The 10,956-nt window shown below is 38.7% G+C and overlaps 2 protein-coding genes across 3 annotated transcripts; both read right to left on the bottom strand.

The window, feature by feature from the left end:
- Positions 1–1,295: 1,295 nt before the first annotated feature.
- On the bottom strand, positions 1,296–6,996 carry LOC126793984 (probable sodium/metabolite cotransporter BASS6, chloroplastic). Of its 2 annotated transcripts, none has more exons than XM_050520624.1 (10): positions 6,818–6,996; positions 6,575–6,654; positions 6,074–6,204; positions 5,127–5,320; positions 4,801–5,053; positions 4,464–4,717; positions 4,271–4,353; positions 2,878–3,742; positions 2,712–2,782; positions 1,296–1,827 (listed from the first exon to the last, which is right to left on the bottom strand). In XM_050520624.1, exons 1-8 carry the CDS (start codon positions 6,984–6,986, stop codon positions 3,680–3,682), a joined length of 1,227 nt encoding a protein of 408 aa, XP_050376581.1. In that variant the 5' UTR covers positions 6,987–6,996; the 3' UTR covers positions 1,296–1,827; positions 2,712–2,782; positions 2,878–3,679. The 2 variants fall into 2 exon arrangements, with proteins under 2 accessions (XP_050376581.1, XP_050376580.1); XM_050520623.1 differs by lacking the exon at positions 1,296–1,827 and adding an exon at positions 2,133–2,193.
- On the bottom strand, positions 1,723–3,038 carry LOC126795451 (uncharacterized). Its single transcript, XM_050522290.1, has 4 exons — positions 2,878–3,038; positions 2,712–2,790; positions 2,125–2,193; positions 1,723–1,827 (listed from the first exon to the last, which is right to left on the bottom strand). Exons 1-4 carry the CDS (start codon positions 3,036–3,038, stop codon positions 1,723–1,725), a joined length of 414 nt encoding a protein of 137 aa, XP_050378247.1.
- Positions 6,997–10,956: the final 3,960 nt, after the last annotated feature.

Genomic DNA, 10,956 nt, shown 5'->3' with positions numbered 1-10,956 from the left:
TTTCCTCCACCATTCGAGTAGTTTACACGTCTATTGCTCGTGGCCCTCCATTGACTGAGCTTAAGTGCTTTGGATAAAAAAGAAGATAAGATTTGCAGAGCAATAAAGCTCCTTAGAAAGTGAAAGCACACACTTTGTGGTGGCATGCAGCAGAAACGCCAGGCTGCATCATGCATCAATCTGTATCTGAAAATTAGCTATATCAGCAATAATGATACCAACAGAGAGATATGAACATAATAAGTTCATATAACTACTAGGAAAATTCTATAGAATCCCAATAACAACCTAGCTATTTATTGGGACCGACAGAATATAATTCTTTTAGTAGAAATAGATAGATAAACATATAGTTGCTGTAGCACGACGTATGGAATATGGTACCAAAACCACGTAGTTTGTATTTTGTAAGCTTACGGGAAAATGAGACTAGACATTTCGCCAACTCTTTTATTGTATGGGGTCATTACACGTAAATGAGTGTTAAATATGATAAACATTCTTGGCATACAACTTCATATTCAATCATGGTCACTATCGAAGGACCAATACATCACTAAATAATGGCACAAGGAGATGATCAATGCTTCATGGATGGTAGTCATGGTACACATGAAGTTCACATTGGGTGATTCTTGGCATAAAGTGATAGGTTTTACATCTTTTTAGCTCTAAAAGGGTCTGTGGCCTTGAGGAAAAGGGAGAAAACTCAGAAAAGCATTCCTAGTTTGATGCAAAATTTCACCAATCAAAGGAGGACCCTGCTGGCTAAAGCTTAGCTGCTCCACCAACGCCGCAGGCCTTATAAGCACACCTCTGTGCTTGACCAAGACTAATGAGAGAGGTCATGAGTTTAAAGGCTTATACAGTTGCACCCCCAGAAAATTCACATGGATTGTTAGCAATGCGTCAATGTTGCTCCACACTCTACAGTTGACGAAGAAGCAATTCTCGTGACCTGTCTATACATATGCGACCATTCATTCCTTTATTGACATTACACATAGTAGGCTTCTGCACTTTAGCCTCACTTGGATTTGGAAGCAATAATGCCAATACGTTGATGTGAACTAGCACCTGCAGCCCTGCACTCTACCAAGCTAACCAAACACGGCAGTACAGATTAGTACAAAAGAAAAATGTTTCAGTTGCATGAATTATTGATCAGTAATTGATAGCAGACGGTAGATGTATGATGTCGTCGTAGTTACCATACACAGGAACTTCTGTTGCAATCGTTCTATATCTCCTTTTTAGATTTTTTTGTGTTTCCAGAAGAGAGGACAGTACTCATTAATCAATTTTAAGTTTCAACACTACACGAAAGAACTACATTGAGAGAAGACCATAAAAAACAATTACAACACCACAATGAATAAAGCCTAGCTAGATCATAATTCTCATTCTCATGCGAAGAATTGTGGCCACAACACGGTGACACCTGAACAAGAGACTCCAACAGTTTTTCATCAGTACAAAGGAATGCCATCTTCACGTGCAAATGATGAAATGAAGTCAAATCGATATTATATTCAGTGTTTGTTACTGTGAAAATCCTGGTTCTTGCCTCAAGCGCACCGACTACTATGGTTGATTTTATAAACCTGTACTTCTTCTTCTTCAAAATGTAAACCTTGCTACCCTGATGAACAAATTGCTTTCTTTCCTTAGGCACCTGACTGAAGCTAGAACTGGAAGAGATTTGTCTGTTCTGTAGCAACTTCAAAGCTTGGAGCGTTCTTCAGTTGATCTGTAAATACGATATGCAGCAAAACACATTGTGGTGTTGCCTATAACAGTCAGGGCTGCTTGAAGAGCCACCAATACCTACAACTCATGGACGCAGCATAAAGTCAAAGTAAATATAATCTCAAAACTCATTTCCATCTTAGTTCAGGCATCCATAGTCTTAGTTTTCACTTTTCAGTTGTTGCAGCTTATGATTATGATCAGTATTTCATGATAATGTCTTAGATATCATCATAGTTCATGATCAGTATCCGTAAGTCTTAGATATTGTCTCATAAGTCATGAGTCATATCTTATTTTATGTTTCAACTTTCAACTATTTCATTTCCTTTTACAAATCTTATTCAGAAACATGGAAAACGACTGTCTTCTTACATCAAGAGACTCGGAGTTATAAAAGAAATGCCAAGTGCATGCACAGAACGCTCCACCAAGAAGGGGAACCTGCACCAACCCGAATTCAATCATCCTAACTTTAATTGAGACAACAGTACACTTTGAAATAGTAATAGAACCAGAAAGCAAGCTCCACGTAAAGTTCCTCCACCAACCCATCTTTTCTAAAAGGGCAATTCTTTAAGACTCGGTTGCAACTTATGGCTCTCTCAAAATCTACAATCTAAAGCGAAATTCCATAAGATCAACCCGCATGTTAAAATCCATGTTCACTAAACCCTTATCCCTGATCCCTGAATCCCTGATCATTTTGACTAGCTTCATCAACAATAGGTAGAGATTTTGTGCATCAAATAGCTATGTATTTCTACTCTATTGGGACATTGTTGTCTAGACAATTCAGAAAGATCGATCACTTGATTGGTCAAACACTGATTTGGTTACTAAGAAAAGTAAATCACAATCATGTCGTGTAAGTTATGTAATGCTCATGTCTTCAACTATAGCACTCACTCCAAGTCTCCAACTTGCAACAATTTGTAAACACTGAAGAGATTATAACTCACCATACCCCAAGCCAGCCCTTTCCACGATTCGAACCCGGACTTTTCACCATACTGCCACACCAACACCATTGCTGTAATCCTTGCAACCATAAAAAAACATGCATTCAAATTCAGCAACCAAAACTGTAAGTTGCATTGCCCAGTAGAACGAGAGAGAATGGCTCACCACTCAACGACACTGGACACGTGTATGGCCCAGGTAGGCAGGGAGAGGGCATTGGCAGGTTCACTGAGCTGCAGAGAATCCAGTAACGGTAACTCAGCGGCTGAGGCGGGTGCCATAACGGTCAGGGTCAGCGTCAGACCCGCCCCGAGTAGACCCGCCATGGTTTTGGGGTCATTGAGACTAAGGGACTTTGAGAGTTGGGTTCGGCGCTTTGGGTGTGTAGGGAAGGTTGGAGGGAAATGGGGTTTAGGGAGATGAAGCAAGGAGTTCATAGCCTTCTGGGTTCAGGGTTTTGTTTAAAGATTTTCAGTGTAAGCTTTGAAGCTGTGGGAGTGAGAATAACTAGAACTTCGGTCAGAGATTTGAGGACTTGTTTGTATTGGATAAGGTAGTTTGTTCGTGCTTAAGCCTTTGAGTCCTGGATGGATAGTTTCTTCTAAAGCTCTTTGTTTGTTGACTTTGTTCTGTTTCTGTTTCCTTTGGGCTCTTTTGGGTTGGTACCCATTCCCATTCCAATTCCAATTCCAATTCCAATTCCGCCATCTATTTAGATCTAGGCTTAGGAAACCCGTTCTTATGAAAGACACTTTGACGTCTCTATATATATTCAGTCAAACTTAAGAGACACTAGGCTGTATACAAAATGAGTTGATACAGAGTACAATCTATTGAAAGAAAACTCTCATCAGTAAAAATGAGGCATAAAGGAGAAGGTAGAATTTGAAGTTGTTGTACTCCAAAATCTTTATCAATTCATACTCCGAGTCGTATGCAAGACATCCACTTTGAGATCTACCTGAATTTATTCTTTTCTTTTGGTCCAAACCATGACAAGGGAGAAACCCATCAAAGACATGATCACAGTCTGTAGATCACAGAAAAAGAAGTGAGATGAATGTGAGTGACAAATGAATTCATATCCCAAAAGAAAAAGATTGTGTTTAAAATGCAATTCAGGGCTGTAAAGTAGAACTACTAAATGAGCCATAATCTAAATCATGTTAAGAACCAGAGAACAATAGCTGGACAAGTTGATTTCCAAGTCTAAAACATGTTAAGAGTAAAGAATGCTTATAAAACATATGCTGTCAATCTACCACATTATGGTCTATGTAGACACCTTCCACTGCTTTGGAAATTACAAAACTCCTTTTGGAGTAATGTGTTGACGCCTATACAGCTCTAGAAGACTACCACTGATCATGGAGGATTAAGCCGAAACGATACAAGTGAAAAAACAAAAACAAAAAGAATTATGTTAATTTTGTGAGGAAAAAGTGGTGGTTAAAACTTAGTGCTGAAGCCAAGGTAGCGCTTGCAGAAGAATCCCTTCTGTATGGAATTTATGTAAAATGAGAATAAAACTGTTCTATAAGCTAAAGCATTGACTCACAGATATTGCTGGAGGAACTCCCACAAGTGGATCTTGGAAAAATCTATTAGCAAGTGCAAGGGCCAGAAGACTGCTTTGCATTCCTGCAAGAGGTGAATTTACTTCAGAACCAGTAAGAAAAGGTGAATGATTAATTAATGCCACGATCCTAAATTTGCTGACCAGAAATTTCATACAAGAGTAGAAGGTATACCTGTCTCGTAGGATAGTGTTCTTTGTAATGGTTTAACATCAGGTGCCCCATAAAAAGCTATGCCGGTAAGAAAATACCCAGCTATAAATGCCATCAAATGAAATGTGGTAACAATCAACAAAATGGTTAATCCAAAAGGAGACAGAACAGACTCGATGTTAATGGCAAGTGGTGCTCCAACACAACACGCTGTTACTAATACTGATAGCGGAGGCAGAAATGGGCGAATAGCATTACATATTTGGGGAAGAAACCTGAACACAAAAATCATGCATATGTCAGCAACTTTTAAAGTATATTGTATATAAAAAAGTACTTTCATGTGTTGGAATATTACCTATTCAAAAGCAAGCCTGTAACAATTGGTGTAACTACAATCTGCAGTATGCTGGATATCATTCCCTTTACATCAACTGGCAGTCTCTTTCCAATGAGCAGAAGCGATAAGAACGGTGTAACAAATACAGCAGTAGCAGTAGACAACGATGTCATGACAATGCTTAGAGGAGCCATTGGCGGGTCGGTAAGAAAAGTAGCATAGTTTGAGAGCTGGGCGCCACTAACACAAGATACCAACATAATCCCCGCACCTGATTCAACATATTTACGAACAATTAGTGTGCGAACACCAGAATTTTGACACCTAGGAAGGCTGAAGCTCACCTACTGGAGTTGGAAGACCAAATAATGATACTGAGATAATGCCAAAAACATATCCAAGAAGAGGCTTGACAACAAATTGGCCAATATAACCAGCAATTATAGCCGCTGGTCTCTTGAAAGCTTCAAGAAAATCCTTTTCACTGGAATTAACCCCAACTGCAAACATCAAGAAACCCAATGCCGGTGCATAGTACCTAAAAGCACAATACAAGAGAAACATATATATAAGTAATTCACAATACAAACATGCATTTACTAGTCAAAGCTAAAGTCATCCTACAATAGCTGAACCGAAGTACTTCATATCTTCTTCATGATGGAAATGAAATCTAGGCCAAAAACCAGAATACTTCATCAAGATGGAAATAAAATCTACACCAAAGTAAACTTTCGGCCTTCAACTTGATTTCTTTTTTTCATTTGGTTTTTGTGTTTTTAGTTTGAAATTCCCAACCCAGGTTCAGAATTATGTCAACGTGAGCCCTTCTTCCACTTTCTGTTAAATCAAATGAATCTTCCATAAATGCCCACCAGTAAACTAAGAAACCAATCATGGTCTGAGACTAATGGAGAGATGAATAGACCACTTGGTGAGTCAATGAGAAGATGAGAACTGACAGACAGAAGGATTAGTTTGCACAATTTTGACACAAAGGTTGAAGAGGCCAGATCGAAACATTTATTGGATGGACTGTGGTTATCCTGTGATCTAGTCCTTTAGCTTTCAAATACAATATATTGCAAGTACACATGCATTATCCAATGAATTGTGCCTGATATAGAAGCAAGTAAATAACCATAGGTCCATAGTGGTATTAATAATGATTGTTCCACAGAAGTTGCTCATTTGGAACACGTACTGCAAGGAAATTTTTTGAAGTCTTGATCGAAAAAAAGGAATTGTTTTAAGTGTGATCAACCAATTCAGCTAAACAAGGCTCAAGAACCTGTTTGTAAACCATGTGAAAGAGGGTGGAAAGACAAGAGCCAACAGCGTACTGGCGATGGTTACATGAGGCAAAAACGAACTTGATTTCTTCAGGAGCTCCAAAAAAGCAACCTTATTTTGTTGAGGGATCTGAAAAATATGATAGCTACAATCAATATGGCCCAACATCATTTTGCAAATGCCTTGTCAAAGTAAACACAAACTATGTATACAAAAGAACAGTCATTTCCTAATTCCAAAAGAACAGACAATAAGAAATATCTTGCTCTTTTTGGACGGAAGTCAAACAAAAAATATGACAAACTCATCTCCAATACTTTAAAACCAGTTTACTGAACAAGTTAAAATTGCTAATTGGATTACTCTATTTTTCTTCATCCAAGAAATCTTAGAACCTCTAGCTGAATTCCAATTTACAGTTCTGAATATAAACCATATCACCTTGTTATTATGTACACAATTGAGGAACACATTTTACATCAAAGAAAAAGCAGAGTACCTGATGTGGTTGAGAAGCATAGTCTTGATCCGAATCCGAATCGAAAGAATCCGAAGACGTAACTGATGCACATCTGCATACTAGACACAAAACACATGGTCAATCCAGATGAACACAATTCAGTAATCATTCAAAACAAATAAGAGTGGATACCAAAAACAAACAAAACTGTCAGTGTCAGAATCGTATATAATAGTGATTGAAGCAGAGCATTTGCATAGAGGAGTGATAGAAGAAACCAACATGGAGTAATGGAGTGATGACGAAGAGAAACGCGGAGGGAGTGCGAGGGAGGGACGCTGAAGGTGAGATTTGGCGGCGGCGAATAGGGGAGTCGATAACGGATGCGGGAGAGGTTTTGACGGCGAATCTGGAAGTGGAGGTGAGAGGTGGGAGGAGTATGCAAAGCCATTTTGAAGAAGAAGAAGGGACAGGAAGACAGAGGGGGGTTGAATAGAAATATTGAGTTCGTATTGGACTGTTTGGAAGGAAAGGACAGTCCAAACTACTGGGTGCTGAGATTGCTGAGACTTCTTCTAGAGGGACTTGTATGTATGTAAAGGGTTGGGGGTCCGTATCAACTTTGGTTTAAAATCGATTTTTTATATTTTAGGATTAATAATTGCGTTATTCATTATATTTGTACAAATTAACAAATTTCGTAGTGCTTCAACCAAAGCTCATTTCAATTGACCAGTCTCCCTCTTCACACTGTTAATAGATTTTGTTGCAATGTCTAGACCCTAACGCATCATTCTTTTCAAAAAGAAAAAGAAAAGTCTAGCGTATTACAACTACTAACTACGCTCCTAAAGTCCTGAAACTAATATAGTAAAACTGAAAAAAATAAATTCTCACTCTTTTCAATCTTCTGAGTCTCGACTATCACACGACATTGTCAAGTACACATGGCTAGTGGTTTAGAAGTTAGAAGGTGACTTATAATGATCTTTACCATTTAGTCATATTTCCTTCCTTCCATATATAATAGTATTTGTGATTTTTTTGTGTGTATTACTTCAAAATTTTGTGTAGTTGTTTGTCCAACATATATATCAGTTTATGTTTAACAAACTCCTTATAGCGTCCTTATTAGTTGTTGTTTTTTATTAAAAGAAGAAGAAGAAATAGGGAACTTAAATGTGAATTTTATGATGAAAATGCTTCAATGAATGAAATCCACAAATGAGATGTACTGGAAACTTGTTATATTATGATCTAAGGCCTAATCCTACATAGTTTAGGAATGTTTCCCTTGAGTATCTTTGTAATTGCTTACTATTGCTCACTCCAAATGATTTATGGTTTTTTGAGACTGAATTGACTTTCTCTATAGCTGAGCTGCATTGCATTTTGAATTACATATATACACTCCGTTATTCCACAAGCAAAAAGGAAATCAACTAATCTTAATCCTGTTACGTCATGGATGAAATGCAATACCTACGTACGTACATCACTAAGCTCTTGATCACAACAGTTAACTAGTAACTACCGATCGGAAATGTGACCTCTTCCTACAACAACGATGGCAACTATAGCATATATGTGATCGATGGGCTATAGTAAAGGCTTCCCCAATGAAAACCCACCACCAAGTCGTCCTCATGTCTCGATTATCTGGAAAGTCACTGAGAGATACAAGCAAGCCCGTACCTGAGGGTAGGCCGAACATGTCGTCGCCTCAGGCACCAAAGCTCAAAGAGGGTACCAAAAAATCAAATAGGAAAAGGAAATACTAAATACACAGCTGATCTTTTTAGATTCATCGTCAATCGAACATGGGAAATCCTATGGTTATTGAGATATTCTACGTTATGCAAGAATTGAATGGTCGAATTAATAATTCATCATATCATGTAATTTTAAGGGTTTTTTTGTCTCTTTTGCTTTCTCTCCCTCAGCCGCACTCCCTCTCACTCTATCCTCTAACTCTTTAAGTCGTCTCTTCAAATTGAGTAGCTCCATGTCTCCAGGTCAAGGTCGATTTCCATAAAGTAGAGGACACCATTTTCATTTACCGTCTCAGGCCCCTCAAATCTTAGTTCCGGCCCTGGATACAAGTCAGAGAAACCTGAAGCTAGAGAAGAAAGGTATATGTTCTTGCTTAATTGATATGAATAATTACAAGGTATTTATAGGAATCTAGACTACCAATTATCAAGTATGAAACCAAAGATTGATTTGTCAATTACTACGGCTATAGATTTGGTTGGTGAGATCCGGTTGGTGTATGTTGACTCATGCTAACACTCCCCCTCAAGTTGGTGCATACATATCGACCATGTCCAACTTGCTAATTGAGTCATAAAAAGCCTTCTTAGACACTCTTTTTGTGAGTATATCTGCAAGTTGCTCTTTCGAAGGAACAAAAAAAAATCTAATGATCTTAGCATCTAGCTTCTCCTTTATAAAGTGACGATCAACCTCCACATGCTTTGTACGATCATGTTGTACATGATTTTGTGAAATATCAACAGTTGTCTTGTTGTCACAGTACAACTGCATAACATTCTTAGGCTTAACACCCAAATCTTATAGCAAATTTCTAAGCCATAACAACTCGCATACTCCCTGAGCCATACCTCTGTATTCTGCTTCAGCACTAGATCGAGCTACCACCTTTTGTTTCTTACTCTTCCAAGTAACAAGATTACCCCCAATAAAAATAAAGTACCCTGATGTGGACCTCCGATCTGTAATATTTCCAACCCAGTCTGCATCTGTGAAACCACAAACCTCAATGGTATTGTTGTGATTAGAAAACATTACTCCTCTCCCTGGAGCTGACTTCAAATACCTCAAAATCCTCACAACAGCATCCATGTGATCCATACTGGGATTATGCATGAACTGACTTACTACACTTACTGCATACGCAAGATCTGGTCTGGTATGTGACAAATAAATCAGGCGTCCAACTAGCCTTTGATAACGAGTTTTGTCAGTAGGTACCTGATTTGGGTGCTCTGCTAACCGATGGTTCTGCTCAATAGGAGTATCAATTGGAGTGCAATCCAACATACATGTCTCTGTTAGTAGATCAAGGATGTACTTCCTCTGACACAGATAGATACAATCACTTCCCTGGGCTACCTCAATGCCCAAGAAGTACTTGAGTGTACATAGGTCCTTCATCTCGAATTATGTGGCTAGCTGTTTTTGTAATCTATCCACCTCAATAGTATCATTACCAGTAACTACCATATCGTCAACATATATAATTAGGGTTGTTACCTTTCCTTGTTGGTGTCTGAGAAATAATGTGTAGTCTGAATTACTCTGTCTGTAGCCAATTTTCCTCATGAATTGTGAAAATCTTCCAAACCAAGCACGAGGAGACTGTTTAAGACCATACAAAGACTTTCTCAATCTGCATACACAGTTATCTGGAGAAGCTGCCACATATCCATAAGGAAGATCCATATACACTTCCTCTGTAAGTTCTCCATGAAGGAATGCATTCTTAACATCAAATTGTCTAAGTGGCCAGTTTAAGGTAGCAGCAAAAGAGAGCAATACCCGAATAGTGTTCATCTTTGCAACAGGTGCAAAAGTCTCATCATAGTCTATGCCATATATTTGGGTGAACCCTTTTGCTACTAGGCGTTCTTTATACCGGCTCACTGACCCATCTGGATTATGTTTTACTGTAAACACCCAACGACATCCCACTGCCTTCTTGCCATGTGGTGGAGATACAAGCTCCCACGTATTGTTCCTATGTAATGCTTCCATCTCTTCCTCCATCGCTTTCCTCCATTTTGGATCTCCCAATGCATCCTGCACTTTGTTAGGTATTGATACAGCAGAAATTTGATTCACAAATGATTCATATGACTTAGACAATCTTTTGGTAGACATAAAATTTGCCACATGATACTTAGCTTTAGCCTGAAGGGTAGGTTCATATTTTTTTGTTGGCTGACCCCGAGTAGACCTATTTGGCAAGACATATTGTCTACTATTAGCTTCACTAGTATTAGTCCCAATAGAATGACTAACCTCAGATGAGTGATCTTCTGTACCAGGGGAACGTTGGTCAGGGGTATAAAAAACAGTAGGGGAGGCAGGAGAGGCAGTTGTGCTGTCAGCTTCCGATACCTGAATCTCTGGAGTGATTATACCAGAATCATCTGGTGGTGCATGTGTAGCTGACACATCAGTAATCCCAACCGAACCTGGCACCATATCTCATGGCTGACTTGTCTCCCCCTTTCCATGATACAGTTCTTCAAAATATGAAATCTCCCCGTGAAGAGCAGTATCAGAAGACGTAAAATAGATCATGTCCTCAAAGAAAGTAACATCCATAGTGACATAATACTATATGGTAGGTGGATGATAGCACCTGTACCCTTTCTGATGTCCTCTGTATCCAA

Source organism: Argentina anserina, chromosome 5, assembly GCF_933775445.1.
Source record: "Argentina anserina chromosome 5, drPotAnse1.1, whole genome shotgun sequence".
Lineage (NCBI taxonomy): Eukaryota > Viridiplantae > Streptophyta > Magnoliopsida > Rosales > Rosaceae > Argentina > Argentina anserina.
The sequence above is the reverse complement of the archived record's forward strand: the minus strand, read 5'-3'. Positions and strand labels throughout refer to the sequence as shown.